Here is a 20,222-nt window from a genome sequence, read left to right as displayed (position 1 = left end):
CCCCACTGAAATTGAGTGTAGACAATCAAGTCACCCTATTGTATCTCACTTTGATGGAGAGTTTCAACAAGCTATTCATTCATCTATGCAGTAAACTGCAATTTGATCGTGAGTTGAATCTTTGACTAATATTTCTCTTCTATCTTTCTCTGGGTACTGTATTCAATTCTAGCATTTCCAATACCAGGCTGGCTAGAAACAGGTAACAGATGAACTTGTTGTTTGCATGATCTGAAATAAAAGCTCAAAGGCTGTGAATATACTACTTGGTCTAATCGAACACTTGGATTGGACTGGAAATTCTGACCTGCAAGCTAGCCAAGGGAAGTTTTTTTCCAGGTGTGGCAAGTCAAACAATAAAAATAGTTCACTAGATTGCACATTATATCTGTATTTATCCCTTCATTCCAAGTCCTTGGTTTTAAATTCTATTTCTGCTTCTAATCATCAATGGCCTTTTGCAGCTCCTCATTACTTTTGGTAAATTTTAAGCAGTGATTTTTGTTTAAATTAAATGGAATTACTTCCATAGTCTTCCTCACTCTTTGAATGAAATTTTAGGTAAAAGTTAAAAACGATGTGTTTATTTAGGATCTTTAATGTATTAAAATGTCCCAAGGTGCTTCGGGAGCATTATAAAACAAATATAACACCGAGTCACAGAAGGAGATATTAGGTCAGATAAGCAAAAGCTTGGTCAAAGAGGTAGATTATAAAGGAGTGCCTTAAAGGCAGAGAGGGTATTCCAGAGCTTAGGACCTAGGCAACTTAAGGCACGGCCACCAAGGATGGAGCGATTATAATTAGGGACATACAAAAGGCAGAATTAGAGTGTAGATAACTTGGAGGGTTGTTGGGCTGAAGGATATTACAGAAATAAGGAGGAATGAGACCAGAGAAGGATTTGAAAACAAGGAATTTTAAAATCAAACCTTGCTTAGCCAGGAGCCAAATGTATATCAGCGAGCACAGGGGGTGCGATAGGGGAACGGGATGTGGTGTGAGTTAAGACATGGGCAGCAGAGTTTTGGATGACCTCAAGTTTACTGAAGGTAGAATATGGGAGACCAGCCAAGCATGCATTGAAATAGCCAAAACTAGAGGTAATAAAGGCATGAATGAGGGTTTCAGCAGCAGATGAGCTGAGATGGGGGCAAAACCAGGCGATGTTATGGAGGTGGAAATACGCAGTGTTAGTTATGAGGCTCGAAGCTCATCAAGAGTCAAATGTGACACCAAGGTTACAAACAGCCTGGCTTAATCACAGAATGTTGCCAGGGAGAGGGATGGAGTTGATGTCTAGGGAACAGAGTTTGGCGTGGGGACCGAAAACAATGGCTTCAGTCATCCCAAGTTAATTGGAGAAAATTTCTTCTCATCCAGTACTGGATGTGAGATAAGCAGTCTGGTAATTTAGAAACACTGGAAGAGTCTAGAGAGGTGGTGGTGAGGTAGAGCTGGATGCCATCACTGTACAGGTGAAAACTGTGTTTCTGGATGATATTGTGGAGGAACGGCACATTAGATGAGAAATAGGGGTTGGGGGCCAGGATACCTCCTTGGGGGAAACCAGAAGTAATGGGAGTAGGAAGAGAAGCCATTGCAGGTGATTCTCTGGCTACGATTAAATAGCTAAGAATGGAGCCAGGTGAGGCAATCCCACCCTTCTGCACGAAAGTGGTGAGCTTTTGGAGGAGGATGGCGTGGTCAATTGTGTCAAAGGCTGCAGACAAATTGAGAATGACAACAAGGGATAGTTTACTTTTGTCAAAGTGACAAGGGATGTCATTTGTAACTTTGATAAGAGGTATTTCGATGATGTAACAGGGGCATAAACCTGATTTGGAGAGATTCAAGCTCAGAGTTCCAGGAAAAATAGGAACAGAATTGGGAAGCAACAAATCTTTCAAGGATTTGGAGAGGAAAGGGAAGTTGGACATGGGATGGTAACTTGCAAAGATGGTGTGGTCAAGGGTTGGTGTTTTTGCGGAGTGAAATGATGACAGTAGATTTAAGAGCTAGGGACAACATCCGAAGAGAAAGAAGCATTTACAATATTGGCAAACGTGGGGAACAGGACGGTTAACTTGAGGGATTGGCAGCTTAATAATAATAGGGACCAGGGGAATAGCAGGTGGGTATCATTTTTAAAAATTTATTCACAGGATGCGGGCTTCGCTGGCTGGGCCAGCATTTATTGCCCATCCCTAGTTGCCCTTGAGAAGGTGGTAGTGAGCTGCCTTCTTGAACTGCTGCAGTCCATGTGATGTAGGTACACCCACAGTGCTGTTAGGGAGTTCCAGGATTTTGACCTAGCAACAGTGAAGGAACGGCGATATATTTCCAAGTCAGGATGGTGAGTCATGGATGAGCTCAGAGAGGGTATAAGGTGAGTAAAGAAAAGCTAAAAAGATGCGAATTCAGGGCTAGAGCAGCAGGGAACATTATAGGAAGTTTGACCAGGTGGGATAGTAGAGAGAGAGAGAGCGAGAGAGAGAGACACAGCACAGGCAACTAATTAGATGGTTTCCAATCTTAATGACAAAGAAGTTCATGACCTCTTCGCACTTGATGGAGGTGAGGGTGGAAGGGACAGGGGTTTAAGACGATGGTCTGTGGTAGAGAAAAGAAGCTGGAGGTTACCTTTGCATTCCAGCATAAATTTGGAACAATGAGCGCTTTTCACTGAAAAGAACAGGACCTTATAGTATTTTAAGTGGTCCAGACAGATCTGGCAATGGATAGCTAAACAAGTTGTCCAACAAATCCTTTCAAATTTACGTCCCTTGTACTTAAAGGAGCAGGGGTGAGACGGAATGGTCAGTATGAGAAAGAGTAATGGTTTTACTGGGAACTAGGGCAAAGGCGCAGGTGAGGTTAGGCAACATTAAAATAATAGCTACATTCAAATAATGGGCAAGATTATACCTACAGAAAACACTAAAATTCTTCCTCATTCACTTTCCTTGGGAGTACAAATAAGACCTGTATCAAAGCAATACAATCACAGGAGGTGGTAACTTAAAGAATCATACGTTCAGAGTTAGCAAAAGCATGCAAGTTACTCCAGGTAACAGTGTTGCAGGTAGTGATGAGAAGTTAGTGTAGTGCCTTATGAATTGATCATGATATAGCTCCAATGTTTCTGATGGCTCTATGAAAGAAATGTCATCAGGAGATAGATCTCATTACCCAATACTCTTCCTCTAACTAAATGATGGAAACCAGTGGATAAAATAACATTCTGGTTTCTTTGGGAGAAATTATGGCATCGTTTTGGCCAGAACACGTGCTCTTACAGAGGATAAAAGTGGACCTATCAGCAAAACACAAACTCTACCCATTGAAATATGGGTGAGCCAAGAGAAATGTAAAGTTGTGAAACATCATCTATGATGTTCTGATTCTGTTTGGTCAAATTCAAATTTCATTCAGATGTTAACTGATGAATAAGCATTGCCAGACACAATGAAAATGGATAATATTCCTCCACTGTATTTACTGTTAAACGACAGGTAGTTTTTTTTAAAAATTCATTCACAGAATGTGGGTGTTGTTAAGACCAGCATTTATTGTCTAACCCTAATTGCGCTCAAGACGGTAGTGGTGAGCCACCTTCTTGGAACCACTCCAGTCCATGTGGTAAAGGTATTCACACAGTGCTGTTTGGTAGGAATTCCGGGATTTTGATCCAGCAATGAAGGAATATTGATATATTCTCAAGTCAGGATGGTGTGTTATTTGGAGAGTATGGTGGAGGTAATCATGTTCTTACTGCCCTTGTCCTAAATAGGAAGGGTCATGGGTTTGGAAAGTGCTGTCAAAGAAGCCTTGGCAAGCTGCTGCAGTGCACCCTGTAGATGGTATACACTGCATCCACACGGAGTGAAAGGGATTAAAAACAAGCAGGCTGTTTTGTCTTGAATGGTGTCAAGCTTCTTGCATGTTGTTGGAGTTGTACTCATCCAGGCAAATGGAGAGTATTCCATAACACTCTTGACTGTGCCCTGTAGATAGTGGACAGGCTTTAAGGAGTCAGGAGTCGAGTTACTTGTTGCAGAATAGCCAGCCTCTGAACTGTTCTTGTAGCCACAGTATTTATGTGACTGGTCCAGTTATATTTCTGGTCAATAGTGACCTCAGGGATGTTGATGTGGGGGAATTTCACTATGGTAATAACACATTGTCAAGGGGAGGTGATTAGACTCTCTCTTCTTGTAATTGGTCATTGCCTGGCATTTGTGCAGTGTAAATGTTTCTTCCTACTTATCAGGCCATGTACATGGACATGGGCCTGAAATTTCAACTTTGTTCTTCCCCCCACAGATGCTGCCTGAACTGCTGAATATTTACTGTTTTTACGACCATTAAATCAAAGCTCAATTTGCTAATTCTGATCGGCTTTGAAAATCTAATTACACTACTTCAGCAGAGCAGATTTTTTTGTTCCTCTAACTGCTCTTTTGTGGGGTCTTTAGATGCACAAAGTCATTATTGCGAAACAGTGTGAAAACGCAAGTCACCCTTTCAGAAATTCGACAAAAGTTTGAACTAGAAGACTAGACCAATTAAAGTGATTGAAATATCAAGAGGATAATAAAAATGTATTGTTTTCCCTGAATGCAAAGTCAACAGTCATGGCTGGTATTGATGACAAGAGAAAAAGATTTAGGGCTGCAATTCAGAACTTTGCAATAGAGGAAGACAACCACCAGTTACAGAATAGCTGCAAGCTCCCACAGTTAGAATCTTTAAGTTGTTCCCATCTACCAGCAGGCATCAAATTCTATTTTTATTTATAGTTTGAACAAGTGGGTAAGAAGTTAACGTTTAACAATAATTCTACCCACTGGATGAATTTAAAAAAAAATCCACTGCACAGGATGGGGAGGACAAGTAGATAAGGCTGTAAAAAAAAAAAACAGGATCCTATGTCTCATAACTAGAAGCAGTGCAAGAAAGCAAAGTGATAATGTTAAATGTGAATTTCACGCAATTAGGAAAGCAAATGATATGTTAGCCTTTATAACAAATGCAATGAAGTATAAGAGTAAATAAGTCTTACTGCAATCATGGAGGGACCTAGTGAGATCGCACCTGAAGTACTGTGTACAGTTTTAGTCTCTTTAACCAAGGAAGGATGTGTTTGTTTTAGAGGGAGTGCAATAAAAATTCAGCAGGATTCCCGGATGAAGGGATTGCCCTTTGAGAAAGGATTGAATAGACTAGCCCTATATTTTCTGGGGATTAGATGAATGAGAGGTGATCATATAAAATTAAGAGGCTTGACAAGGTAGATTTCTCCTTGTTGGAGAGTCTAGAGCTGGGGGGTCACAATCTGAGGATATGGGGTCACTCATTTAGTCGTGAAAATGAAATTTGTTCAAAGGTTTGTGAATCTTGGAATTCTCTACCCAGAGAGTTGTAGATGCTAATTATTAAGTATATTCAAGACACAGAGGTTAGAAGATAGTTCGATACTAAGGAAATCAAGGGATATGGGAATAGTGCAGGAAAGTAGAATTGATGTGCCAGTTCAGCCATAATCATATTGAATGGTAGAGCGCTTGAAGGGCAGAATTGCCTTCTCCTGTTCCTATCTTATGTTTTCAATGAAACTCATTGGTAAGGCTGCAATTAGAATATTGTATTCAGTTCTGAGTGCCTTCCTTTAATTGGTTGCTTCCAAAATTGGACTTGTGCTTTTAAAATAAAATCCTCACATTAGAATGAGGAAAGAAACTGTGCACCCTTCAATCTATTTGTGCCTTTCTCTGTCTGTTTCAATGGTGTTCAAAATTAGAATCTCTATCTCACACATAAATGTAATTAGCTTCGGCCTTTTCTGTAATCAAAACAAGGGTGAAGATGGTAAGTTGGCTTCAAGATTCAACTTTTTTAAAAAATTTGAAATAACATGAAAAAAAGATTGGAGAAAGGAAGCAACTTTCATCTTTACCCCCTGGGCAGTATTGCAGCACAGTAGATCATGCATCCATCACTGATGTTAGCGATTTTCACCCCACAGCTATTTACGTAGTAAATCTTGGAAGAAAGCAATGTTAACATTTACCATTAAATATTGTTACATCACCTGTATGTATGGTTGCAGGCTCTAGCCACTAGGTTGTTCTATTGAGAAAGTTTCTACACCATACTTTTAATAGTTATTACCTAAAAAGCACAAGAGAGTGATCACAAAGCAGCAACCGGATATTGGAGCTCATATAATGGTTCAAAACTAGATGTGAATTACTCGTGATTTATAATATAAAAGAGATGCAAACAATTCCGGATGAAAAAAGATCTACTTGTTCATCTGATACTGAGGGCATGTGATAAGTATACGCTACATAATTAAAACAAAACTGGAATTGATAATTGAAGCAATCATACTTGGCTTCTGGTCACTTGTAATTATTTATTCATAAACATTACTGTGATTATTTTTGTAAGGTAGGATCAATATTAAACATTTGTAGCCTGAATAGAGTCAATATCTCATATATTGATGTACATAATTAAAAAGAGCATTTACCTGAGATTAAGAAAAAAGGGCTTTGAAGTGAAGCTTGCGGAGATCATAGAAACAAAAAAATGATTCATCAAAATGGATGCCGTATTAAAAATATTCATAAGTTCATAACCAAGAAACTATTCTTTACATCAAAAACATTGCCAACTCCGCATATTTAATATTCCACTTTGATGACTCCAACTGAATTGGCAATGAAGATATGGCAGTATTTTAACCAATTAGTATCTACGTTACAAGAGCAATTACACTTCCAAAGTACATCATTGACTATAAAGCACTTCAACATCCTGAGGTAGCGAAATGTGTTATATAAACAAAAGTCTTTTTTTCTTTTCAAATATATAATTCAAATTAAATTTAAGGGAATTCAATTTTGACCAGTGATTTTATTCAATGATAGCAGACAGCCACCATTCCAGTACAGCTTTCTTATAAATTTTGATGGTTTATCACCATATACCAAAATTACTAAAAGCTAAGAAATGCAGGTAGGTGCCCTTAGAATTTCCTGAAATCATGAATGAAAGGAAATTTTACAAACCAAGAAATCTAGTAAGATAAAATCACCAAATCAGTATTTGTAGCTCTGAGATTCAAACAGATGGCTAGCAAAAATCTCTTTGCGTATAGGACAATTCAAGTTATGGTAGTGGCATCAGTATTATTCTGAAAGAACAGTTCATTTTCAGAATATATTGGAGAACCGTAATGCATCAAACTCGTGCCATGTCTAACCTGACATACTGTCACTTCATACTGTCACAAGGGGGAAAATTGCTCCATTTCCTTATTTTCTACTTCAGAAGCATTTGTTCCTAAACGTGACACATATACAACTTGACCTTAATAGGGAAACTATGAAGGAATTTGGAAATGGCCTTGGGGATTATTTCACTTGCTACATGTCTAACTGACGCAGATTTTGTTATGCACTTATGAGACGTGAAAAGTTTTCCTAACAAATCAAACTGCCAAAAGACTATTCAACTGCAACTACAAGATCTTTATGGTGAATGTTGAGGCCTTGAGCTGCTAAGAGCACACAGAATATGTCAGACTATAAATGACTATAGCAGACTCACTCTTGAATTCTGTTCTTAACAAAGTATTTTGCAGAGTTGTTGAGGTATTCTTCAGAAATTTAAGGGTAAAATTAACTGATCAGGAAGATGTTAAGATAGGAAGAAATTAATTCCGCGAATGCAGGATGTTTCAAGGAACTTCATAGTCATAGTCATTTACCACATAGGTGGCATTCGGCCCATCAAGTCAATGCTGGCTCTCTGTAGGACAATCCAGTCACTCCCATTCCCTTGCTCTATCCCCATAACCCTGCAAATTTATTTCCTTCAAGAGTCCATCCAATTTCCTATTGAAATCACTGATCATCTCCACATCCACCATCCTTGTAGGAAGCAGGTTCCAAGTCATTACCATTCACTGTGCTAAAAAGTACTCACTAACATCCGCCCTGCACCTCTTGCCCAAAACCTTAACGTTGTCCCCTGGTCCTTGTATCATTAGGTAATGGAACAGTTTTTCCTTTTCTATCTTATCTAAGCCTGTCATAATCGTGTACACTTCTATTAAATCCCCCTTAACCTCCTTTGCTCCAAAAAGAACCCCAGCGTCTCCAACCTAACCTTGTAGCTAAGTCCTTCATATCCCTGGAACCATTCTGGTAAATCTCCTCTACGCCCTCTGAAGTAAGCAAGAAAGAAAGCATCTCAATGAATTATTTTTGAAATGTAGGCAAATTTGGCTATCAATTTACACATAGCAATATTAAACAAACAACAATAAATGTTGTTGTTTATGGTTGAAATAAATGGTTAAGCACTCATTTTGCTGGTGCTAATTGAGGGAGGAATGTTGGCCACAACACTACAAAAACTTCCTTCTCTTCAAGTAATGCCATAGGATCCTTTCATGATCACTTGAACAGACAGATGGGGCAGGTACATCATGCTGGCAATTTGCCATGGATCATATTAACTACCTGCAACCTCGAGGAAACCAGAAATCCAGGGTTGCTAGGTACTGATAGGTCAGGCAGCAGTTCATTAAGTGAGTAAAGGATGTCAATGTAAATTATATTTGTCCATTTCTAGATCATTACATTTTAAATATCTGCTGGCAATTATGCTCTCATGAGTCTTTGTGCCAGTTGTTCATTCTTGGTATCAATGGGATTCCTAATATGATTCAACCAAACTGATGTGTTTGAAAGAAAAGGAGGTCCAACCATGGAGTGCCAGGCAGGTGCCAGAAGCCCTCCTGCTGGTACCTGCTCTCCTGCATCTGCAGAGAGAGGTAACAACACCTCACCTTGGTAGATATACGACTGTGGAAAGTTCTTTCCCTGAAAGACATTGTAACATGAGGCTCCAATGGTATCACAAAGATCAGAATGCTCAACTAATTATTAGTGCTTGGCTCCTCAGAAGCATTCCAATAACAGTGCACCGTGCTTTACATGGTATTACATGATTGCCTTGGCATGCCTTCTATTACCAGCCAGCAAAGCCTCAATCGCATATTTGCCAGTATGCCACATAACATATTTGCAGGTACTGTTGCATCTATCAGGCAAAATATCAAGGAATTTCAAACAGTTTATGGCCAGCACAAATTAAGTTTGTGCAATCTGCTGCACAAGTTTAAAAAATATTGTGCAAGAACCTGCCTCGCCCACAAAACTCACACGCCACCAGGTCAAATTAATCACCACTGCGAGCCAATTGCACCAATTTGCAGGTATTCAAGGAATTCTTAAAGTTAAGATTTTTTGCTTTAAGCACAAGGACACTAATAGACACTTTTTAAAAGCTTTTAATTTTTAAAAAATACTAAGAAACTGACGACTGCCCAGATCCCTCTCTGTAACTAGTCTCCTCCTCCCGACTGTTTCAAATTGCTTGCAATTTGGTATTACTAACAAATTTGGATATAACTCTTTAATTTTCCCCTCCTCCAAGAACAATGCACCCAAAACTAATTTCTTATGATAAGCACAATTGACGTTTTCTTTAAAGATGATACTGTCTTTAACAGTTAGTCTTTATATTCTCTTTGTAATCCATTTCAAAAGCTTTCTTGCTATTCTGTGTTTTTCTACCTGAGTAATTCCTTGCAATACACACCATGCTCTTCCTGTATAATAACAGAAGGGATTGTAATGTCATTTATTTTAATGGAATGTACACCTACCCATTGCAATAGCTGGACAAGTTGAGGCCAGGGACGTGATTTAATCTATTACTGTTGTTTGATCAAATCTGAGGATAATTTCTCACGGAAATCATCATGCTACAATAGACTTGTGTAAGTTTCCTTCTTAACTAATTTATATTCAGCTGACAGGTATTGTCTGCCAAAATAAACATGCTTTTGCACAGTGAAGTTAGTTACAAAACTGAATGTGGAACAATAAGAGATAATTGCACAGTGCATAATGATAAAATGAAACCAATAATTAACAATGAAACGTACTTCTGTATTAATAATTAGCATAACCACACATTTGTGGAGGCTGATTTTCTACAATTCAACGTAACTTTTTAGAAGTGCAGTATACACTGGCTTTTTAGCAGTTCTGTATACATCACTGACGACAGCTTAAATAATCCTATGTAACTTACTTTAGTGCATAGTTTAAAGCACAGAACTAAACAAACCTCCTTTAAGTTTCATACTCAAATGATAACTTTAGAACTAAAATTAACTTTTGTGGCAACAGCCATATTATTTGTTGCACAGGGGAGTCCCATTTATTCTCAAGATTATGAATTTAAGTGCAATTTTTAATCTTCTGCATCAGGGAATTTATATTCAGCACTTCATATATATTTGAGATGAGAGAAAGTACAGTATACGTCTAGTTACTGAAGCAGTTTCCTTTAAATCCTGCGTCTAAACAAACTTAAAACTAGATTGGAACTGTGCTACAAATGGCACCAAGCCATATCTTAAAAGCAAAATACTGCGAATGCTGGAAATCTGAAACAAAAACAGAAAATGCTGGAAAAATTCTGCAAGTCTGACAGCATCTGTGGAGAGAAAGACAGAGTTAACGTTTCAAGTCCGTATGACTCTTCTTAACTCTGTCTTTCTCTCACAGATACTGCTAGACCTGCTGAGTTTTTCCAGCATTTTCTGTTTTTGTTCCAAGCCATACCTTGTTTCGCACAGCAAACTATATTTTTTACTTAGCCTTAACTTTTAAAATTGAAATTGTTTGAACACAAGCACTGCATAAAACTCAAGAATTTTGGGAATATATTGGTGTCGCTAAATTAATAGAAAAGCAACATTCAAACCTATTTACAATAACCTCAATTTTACAAGCTTGGAGGACATATGCATCACATCAGTTATTTTTTGAAGGGGTTAGTAAATTAAGCTAAACAGGAGTTTCTCCTTACATTACACTTTTAATAAGCAAGAAACTTGTCAATAATTTAAGATTTAAAGATGTCTTTGGATTGTTTACAGGAAACAGCAGGTTGCCTCTAGATGTTCTAGACTGGGATGCATTGACAAGCTGTGCTACTTTGTAAGCCAATAACTTCATGGTTGATTCCAGAAAAAAGCAACGTCAACAACAAAACCCGAAATGCAACATGTCACAGTTGATAATCCCCATGAACAGATACTAAGCTTTAGAAAAATCAATATACTTTTCCCCAGAAAAGTCTATAGAGAGATAAAAGGCCCATAACATTGTTTGTACTACACAAAAGTTATAAGAGGTACTTGGGTAAAGGGGACAATATTTTGTTGTAGGATCATGAGCTCAAGAATTCATTTGCATTCTATAAGTTTTCAATTAACTCCACAAATACACACTCTAAACTGTTACAAGAGTGGCTGCTTTTGAATGCAACAGGGTGCTTTCAAACCTTTTTATTCAATTTAATACAACACCTGCAACAACAAAAATACTAAGAAAAATTGATTATTTAAAATGTTAATCAAGATTTCTACAAAATTGGAGTCAGTAGTACTTTTGGGATTTTAGCTATCAGAACATGCACGATACTGTTGTCACAGCACAACACTAGCAAAGTTGGGGAAAAAGTTAAGTTTTAATTTTTTTGTACACCAATCAGCAACTATGACAACTGCTTAGGAAGCACAATATAAACACATTTGTTCCACTATGGTTAATAAATATAAAGAAAATTAAAATACAATGGCATTTCTGTATGAAATTATACGAAAACAAAAGGTATTCATTTACAAATATGTTCCATTTAATTTAAAGTCTTCAAATATGGTTTTCAAAGCAGCTGTGAACTTTCAGTCACCAACTATTTTCTACCAAAACTGTGGTTTGCTATACATTTTTCAACATACAAAAGTAATTTTAAAAAAACTTTATTTGCCAACTTCAAGGAGCAGCACGTCCTGGGTCAAGGCTAGTTAGAGGCAGAATGGCTAATTATTATTCTACTGCTAACAAACAGTCAAGTGCACCTACACAGATGAAAACAATAATGGAAAATCAGGAGTCATTTTGTTCAGGTAGCACCAGCACCAGTTGATTTGGTTGGAAAGTGGGCACTGCAGCTGCACATTTATAACCAGCTGCAGTGAGAAGAATGATAGTTCTCCCTTGGAGAAGTTAGAGACTAGATTGAGGATGTGCTTGAATAATCATATTAACTTATCAAAGAACACATTAAGAGGGAGGGGAACAAGTAATAACTTAATGTTAAAAAACATAAAACATGTAACGTACTGCTCCTTTAACAAGTTCCATTTTTAAAATTACAATCTTTTTGCACAAATTAGAATTCAGAGGACAAAAGCTATGTAACATGGCAGTGTAGAATAGTCCCCAGCAAAAAGCTATAGTTACATGCTTCAAGTCCCAAAACAATCAGACAGTCAAATCTACCAACCACATGTATAACATACTCCATCAGATTTCTGGATGGTTGATGCAATGCCTTCAGCAGCAGAAAAGGCCGACATTGTCAATCTCATCTTGCACGTTGAAAATTACTCCTGGAAGCTGCACATGGAGCACCATTGCCGTCTGAACCACCTAAACGCTCCTTGCAGCTCATTCCTGATGTTAAATCAGGCTTAAAGCATGAATGAGGCAGGAACAGTTGTCAGAGAGTACTTGACACTATTGTGAGAGATTGGGATAGATTTTACCTTCCACGACCAGCACAAAACTGACGGTAGCAAATTGACCAACCGTTTTACACACAGCTGGATTTTTCCTTTGCACTGACTTCAACAGAAAGGAGAATCAGGTGGGGTGATCCACAACCGGCAGTTTTCCACCGAAGGGTAAAAGGTAAAATCTATTCCATCATGTCAAAAATCTTGCTATAAAAAGCAGCTCAACATCAACTGGCTATCTGCTATCAGGAGTTTTGAAGGACCACCAACCTCAAATGTTTTGACAAATCATTCCAGCTCTTTCAACACTAAGGGTGCTTTTTTGCACAAGCAGTTCTCAAGGTACAACAAATCTAAATTAGAGGAAATTGCAAAAAAGGGGTTGGGTAGTTATAAATGTAACTAAAAATGTATTGTAAAATATATATTATACTCATTACCTGAAATTCACCTTAAGTGACAAATGAATAGGATTGCTACCCTTTTTTAAAAAATGAAGTGAAATAAAGTAATGTCATTCTGTCACACAAGTTCTAGTATGTTTACAGAAAAATAAAGTCACTTTCAAGTATATAAAGAGAGAAACGAAGGCTGTTTTCTAAATAATTGAACAAAGGTTATATGACAATAATCACCCAGCGCAAAATATGAGTGACCTACTATATTTTTGGGAAGCTTTAATGTCTTGATCATATCATATCACAATATTAAGTATTGCAATACGAATATGGCATCTGGTGACTTCATGTTGGGTTTCCATTCAACTACCGTTCAATTTTACCCAATTTTTTATTATGTTTGAACTGGAAAAGTATAGTTTAAAGCAATCTGTCACACTATGAAATGACAGTAAAGAAAGTCATGTTCACTAATATAGTCATATCTCACAGAGACTAATGACTGGCCCTATTCCGATTGCTATGAATCAATGCAAAGTCTCTATTCCTTCACAAACTTATATACACAATTGGACTGTCACATTAAAGTGTGCACTTAGATAAAGTCCAGTTCAAATATAATTTAATGGAAGCTCCAGTACATACCACACAGAGTTTACAGATGGGTCATTGCTGTTTACATGCAGAGAGTTTCCGAATTTTGCTGCTACTGGTGGAGGCTTTGCGGGATGGATTGGAAGAAGAGCTTGACCTCCGTTCATTTTTGACCTTGCTGTTAAACTGTCCTGCCTCTGTACCATTCATGCACACTGTTTTGTGGCTGCCTTTGCTCCTGTTTTGGCCGTTTTGCTCAATTTCTTCTTCAGGCACCTGCACCTGTCCTGTGGAAATAATAGATTTTTTTTTTGAGAACGGAGAAGAAGCAATTCCGAGTGGCATTTTTTTTCTCTGTGGGCAGAAAGTACCCGCCTCATTATAAAAAATAAAATCACTAATAAAAGGTAGAGCATTTGGGACTGAGGACCTTGAAAGGGTCAACCACAGCAAAGCCATGGTCCTGGTAAACAGCCCAGATAGGTGGGTATTTGAAAGCTTGCTCAACTAGGCAAAATACTAAATTTAGCTGCTAACTGGCTAGGCAGTTAAACTATACTTTTTCTTTAAATGTAGGCAATCTGTGCGTTTACATAAAAAAAGTAATTTGCACAATTCTATGTTAAAAAACCCATTTTCTAATTAGACTGCATCTCTCAAGTTGTTAGCTACCCAACTACATTTACAACTATACTGGATACCAGCACCTAAACAACTCTGGAGACCTTTTCTAAACAGACATTTGTATACTCCCATGAAAATTAATCTTTTGAAAAGTTACTATCCTTCATACACTTGTTCTTATGAGGATGTAAATACCACAATGTCAACTAAAGCCATCAAGCTAAAACTCATAAGACAGACTTATTTAGTGTTAAGATATATGCAGAAGTTACAAGACATGGCAAGAGACCTGGAAGTAGATTTTCAACTTGAACTCGGGTATAAAATTAGAACTGTGGATCTGCAACCTTTCACAGAAATCACAGCATTTTAATTTCTATTGCTTTCAATAGAAACCAGAATTGAGTAGTTTTTGTAACAAGCAGTGGTTCAACAATGTCAGCTCTCCACTTGGCAACAAGTTAAAAATCTACCCTAAAAATCTAAAGCAGAAGGAACACCACTTTCCAAAACTTATTTCTTGCACAGTTTGGTAATCTGTACGACTGTTTTGAAGATAGTGAAAAAATGCAAGTATCAAAAAATGCTGGGAACAGAGCTGTCAATCAACCAAGATCAAAGGTACAAGAGTGTACTAATGCACAAGATTATCTATTTTATGTAGGCAATATTGACAAGGCCATATTTATTTTACTCAACCCAGAATGCCTTGAGATGATAATAATGGGCATTCCTGAACTGCTTCCACAGGTTATTAACACTGTTTACATAGGATCTGTTACCATTTTGAAGAAACTGGCCTTGTCAGCAAGCATTTTTCCACTGAATTCATCTTGAATACATACACACAAAGCAGGCTAAGTAAGCAGTTCTCAAATGTGGATGGATCTGATCAATTCTGCCCCCCCGCCCCCCCCCTCCCACCAAGTGAAAACGTATCAGAAACAAAGATACTGATAGATGGAAATATCTTTCAATTGTATTTATTTAATCTATGGTTGTATAAAGGACAGAATGGAATATTCCTGTATTTGCCACAATGTATGTGAAGACCAGCTTTGTGACAATATACGTGCATAACTTATTTTTCAGTGGTTTAGGTTCCGTATTGTTGAGCACATTACCATGTAGGTGATTTTATCTCTTACCTGCCTCGCAGAAACTGGGTAGGTGAGTAGTTAAAAATCGGTCAGAATACTTAATTCTTACAGAGTTTGCCAGGGTAGATGCTGAGGGGCTGTTTACCCTGGCTGAAGAGCTTAGAATTAGGGGCCATTACCTCAGGATACGAGGTCGGTATTTTAGGACAGACGAAGTGCATTGTGAAGCTTTGGAATTCTCTACCCCAGAGTGCTGTGGAAGCTCAGTTATTCAATGTATTCAAGATCAAGACCAATAAATTCTTGGACACTAATATAATCAAGGGATATGTGGACAGAGCAGGAAAGTGGAGTTGATGCATAAGTTTGACCATAAACTTATTGAATGGCAAGGCAGGCTTGAGGGTGAAGGCCTAGTCTGGCTCCTATTTCTTAAATTCTTACCAGCTATTGACCCACATGGAATACTGGATTATTACTTGCAGTAGTGTACACTGTTTTGGTCTCCTTATCTAAGGAAGGGTGTATTTGCCAGAAGGGAGTGCAATGGAGGTTCACCAGATGAATCCCTGGGATGGCAGGATTTTCTTAAGAGGAGGGTTTGAGGAAACTGGGCCTGTATTCTCCAGAGTTTAGAAGAATGAGAGGTGATCTCATTGAAACTTACAAAATTCTTATAGGGTGTGACAGGGTAGATGTAGATAGGTTGTTTCCCCAGGCTGATGAGTCTAGAACCAGAGGGCAGTCTTAGTAAAAGAGAGAGGCCACTTATGACTGAGATGAAGAGGAATTTCTTCATTCAGTGTCCTAAATCTTTGGAATTCTCTACTCCAGAGGGCTGTCAAAGCTCAATCATTGAGCATGTTCAAGACAAAAATCGATAAATTTCTGGATACCAATGACATCAAGGGGTATGAGGATAGAGCAGGAAAGTGGCATTGAGGTAAATGATCAGCCATGATCTAATTGAATGGTGGAGTAGGCACGATGGGTTGAATGGCATACTCCTCTTCCTATGTTTCTAACTCAGTTAGAAAGTCTTTCATTTTACCTTGCTCTAGTGAGCAGGCAGCAAGCATATCTATCTGAAGACAATGGGGTTCCTCATCAAATATTTAGATCAGAATCTGATGATGCAATCGGGCCCAGATTACAATTTTAATTCTGCCGAGTGGAAAATTCATTGTGGCTTTCCTGTCAGGTGATAGCAGCAAGAGGGTTCAAGAGAAAAGGAGAACATGTTAGGTACACCTTTTTTGATTCTTTCTTGTGCCTCTCATGAGATCCTTCTAGAACCCTCTCCTCATGACTAGAATTGAGGCTTTTATTCTAGCCTGAAACAAAAATTTTCAAGTATTTACATTTTAATTCAATGACAATTACTGCAAAAAGTGGCTTGTGATTTCAGTAAGCTACAGCCTTTCCATACTGATGATAACCTTCAACTCTTATCACATAAAACAATGGATGACTCATTCATTCTGGTAAATGAAATACAATTTCAATATTTACTTCAGGGAACTGAAGTGTAAATTCTAATATGCACATAGGCAAATGAATTCATGAAAAAGAAACATGAGTTTATAATGACGCATTGCTGGTCATCCAGTTGCTCCCCTAGCAAGTTAACTTGTTTTTTCCCCAAATTAACAATTGGTGCAATACCATATGGGGTTAGAAAATTAGTTAATTTTACAGCACATGTTTTAGCATTCTATCTACTGAGTAAAATTAAGCTTTATTTCACACAGCTGACTTATGAGCATTTCAAAATAACCAAAAAATTCTGAAAATCATTAGCAAATGATAAATAAAGTTAATTAATTTCCTTGTTCAAATGCAATCTAAACAATAGGAAATTTAATGAACTATGATTAGTTTTAAGCACCGAGACTGCACTTAAGATTCCATATTGTCAACATAAGTGGTGGAGCAATCATTTATACTGCAAGATATTATAGCTTCAGTTGTGAGCCTCTAAACAGCTATGAAGTATTTATGGTGCAAAACAATGTTCAGATTGCACAATAGATCATTTTCCTGTACCATTTAACTTCTAGCCATGCAATGCAAAAGTGAGGATCATTGTTGGAAAAATATCTATACCCTATACCTGAAATTTGATAACTGCTTCAATCTGCTAAAGAAGAATATGGCTGAACCCACTGTCTGAGAAACATAGTTTGTTTTTAAATGCTGTGTACAAGATACAGCAAGTTATAGGCTTTGCTCCTTCTGGGCAGAATTTTATGCCCGTTGAAAAATTTCAGGGGTCAGGACCCAGAGGATTCTGCCCATTGTTTGATAACAAACTGAGCAATATGCTTTAGTTTGTCTAACTTATTACTTCTTCAGCCAGAAAATCTTGTAGTTTGTATTAATCTAAGAGGGCACACTGGTGATAGCCAAGGACGATACCACAACAAAACAAAACTGGATTCTAACTTTTAGAATAGACTTTTCAAAATGGCTGGAAACTAACAGATAGGATAGAACTATACAGTAGCATCTCAAATAAATGTTAATTTGCTATAAAAAGACAAACATCGTAATTTTGCTAGAGTTTAAATTGACAACGTAATGGGTCAGTTATTCTTATATATAATGAAACAGCACAAATATGTTTAAACCATCTAGCTTCCCTTCAAATTTCTTAAATCTATGCATTTTACCCTCTTATCTCTTTTTCAAAAAACTAATGGTTTCAATAAATTCTGCTCTCTCTCCAAATTAGTAAACCTCCACCCTTCATCACTGAACCTATCCACTCTGATTACTCTACTTGTAATTCATCAACTTCCCTCAGATTTCATGCCTTCTGTGAGCAATCTTCAACTCTCATACAACAAAGTTCTAATCATTAAGACTGGATTTCATCGGGGCATTTTCATAGGGGAATGCAAATCTTACTTGCTTATTCTTATTGGTCAATTGAATCACTCAAAATGTTTTTTTAAAAAAAAACCTTCCATTTTTCTCCATAATATAACTGAAATGTCCAAATACAAAGTATTAAAATCATTCTTTCCTTGCACTCCTCATTGCAGTTCTTATGACTGTTGTTGTAACTCAAAACATTTAAGAAGTATTTAGATGAACACTTAAAATGCCAAAGCATACAAAGCTATGGGCTAAGTGCTGGAAAATGGGATTTAGAATAGATAGGGGCTTGATGGCTGGCATGGACATGATGGGCCAAAGAGCCTCTTTCCGTGCTGTAATACTCTGTGACTCTAATGCTCTTTGAACCTCTTCCAATCAACACAATCTTCACTAGTCTTTGTGTTTGTGCAAGCTTTTTCTTTTGGGTCTATGCTCTCATCTCTTTTGTTGACCACATTTTTAGCACTCTTTGGGTAAGGAAGTTTCTCCTGAATTCCCTATCAAACCCTTTCATAACCTTGAAGACTTTAATCAGGTCACCCATCAGCCATCTCAGTCTGTTCAGCTTTCCTGGCAGGTATGCTCTCGTGAATCATTTTTGCACTTTCTCCAGTGCCACCATCTCCTTTACGCATAATCTGAAGACCTTATCTAAATTTAAAATTTTGGTTTGTGATTCATCGCTCTCTTTAAAACCTAATATCGACTGCAATCATGTTATGGTTAAAATTGATAAGAAGAAAACAAAACAGTGTGGCCAAGAATTAGGTTTTATATACAAATCGAGTAGACAGTGGAAAGAGATTAACTAATCATGCATGGCGTGACTCTTTTCTTTAAATAAAGAGAACAGTATCCAGGGCCTGAATTTTTCAGGAGGCGGGTGGGCTCGGCAGGTGGGCTTGGTGGGAGCAGTCGCAGAGCCAATCGCAACCCGCAATTGGCTCCAAGCCGCCATTTTACGCCAATTGAAGCCCGCAAGCGCTACCTGTGCGGGTGGGGGAAGGAGGGAGAGTCGGGGCCAGTGTCTTTCACACGGAGCTGCCTCAGGGAGATTTGAGGGCTTTTGAAATTATTAAATAAAAGGTTGAAAAACTTATTTAACCATGTCACATGAGATGGGGCATGTTTTTATATCCATGAAATTTTTTTTACTTAATTAATAAAAGCTTTAGGAAACCTCATCCCGCTTGTGGATGAGGTTTCCTAAAAAACGCAAAGGCTGCTTGGCCTTTTTGCCTGCCCGGCAACCTTAAGGTTGGACGGGCAGCATTTACAATTACCGCAATTAGCTCCTCAATGGCCTTAATAGGCTGTTTACATACTGGTGGGCCCGCAGCCGACTCCGGCGCACGCCCGCCGAACGAAACTCATCACAACTCAGCGCAATGACGTCGGGACTCACACCTGACATCATCTCGCAACGGCATGTCGGACCCACCCCCACACGCCGACTGGAAAATCTTGATGCAAGTGATTTTCTTCCAAAGGATAACAATAATTCCTATTTCCATATGGAAGAATTCCACTTGTATAACAGCCTCAATGAAAGAATCAATGTACATTTGCAGTTGGCAGTAATGTATTTCATTGAAATTACTATGACATTTTAAATGATTCAATAGTAATCATCAACCAGTGAAACTGGCCATCACAGGTGAATTACACTGAGAAAATATGGGATAGCAAAATAACTGCAACTGCAGTAGAACTGCTGAACTGACAGAAACAGCAAGAAGGAAAAGGACTTGCATTACCACTTACAACTACCACGTCTCAAAGTGCTTTGCAGCCAATGCAGTACTTTCTGAAGTGGAGTCACTCTTGTAATGTAGAAAACAAGGCAGCTAATTTGCACTCAGCAAACTCATACAAACAGCAATATGATAAAGACAAGGCCTGTACCAGCTGCGGTAGTTCATGGAGGCCTGCCACCTCATCTTGCCC

General features: G+C 38.0%; 1 protein-coding gene across 2 annotated transcripts in view; it reads right to left on the bottom strand.

Annotated features, from left to right (window-relative positions):
* The window catches only part of stk11 (serine/threonine kinase 11), a 134,689-nt gene that overhangs the window by 23,420 nt on the left and 91,047 nt on the right, over positions 1 to 20,222 (bottom strand). The window contains exon 9 of one of the 2 annotated variants that reach the window (XM_078555943.1): positions 13,720 to 13,955. The exons of the other annotated variant lie outside the window; for it this stretch is intronic. Coding sequence (XP_078412069.1) covers positions 13,741 to 13,955 — 215 coding nt within the window. The 3' untranslated portion in view covers positions 13,720 to 13,740. The remainder of the gene's footprint in view (positions 1 to 13,719; positions 13,956 to 20,222) is intronic. 2 annotated transcript variants of the gene reach the window in all.

Source organism: Cetorhinus maximus, chromosome 13, assembly GCF_964194155.1.
Source record: "Cetorhinus maximus chromosome 13, sCetMax3.hap1.1, whole genome shotgun sequence".
In the NCBI taxonomy this organism is placed as follows: domain Eukaryota; kingdom Metazoa; phylum Chordata; class Chondrichthyes; order Lamniformes; family Cetorhinidae; genus Cetorhinus; species Cetorhinus maximus.
The sequence above is the reverse complement of the archived record's forward strand: the minus strand, read 5'-3'. Positions and strand labels throughout refer to the sequence as shown.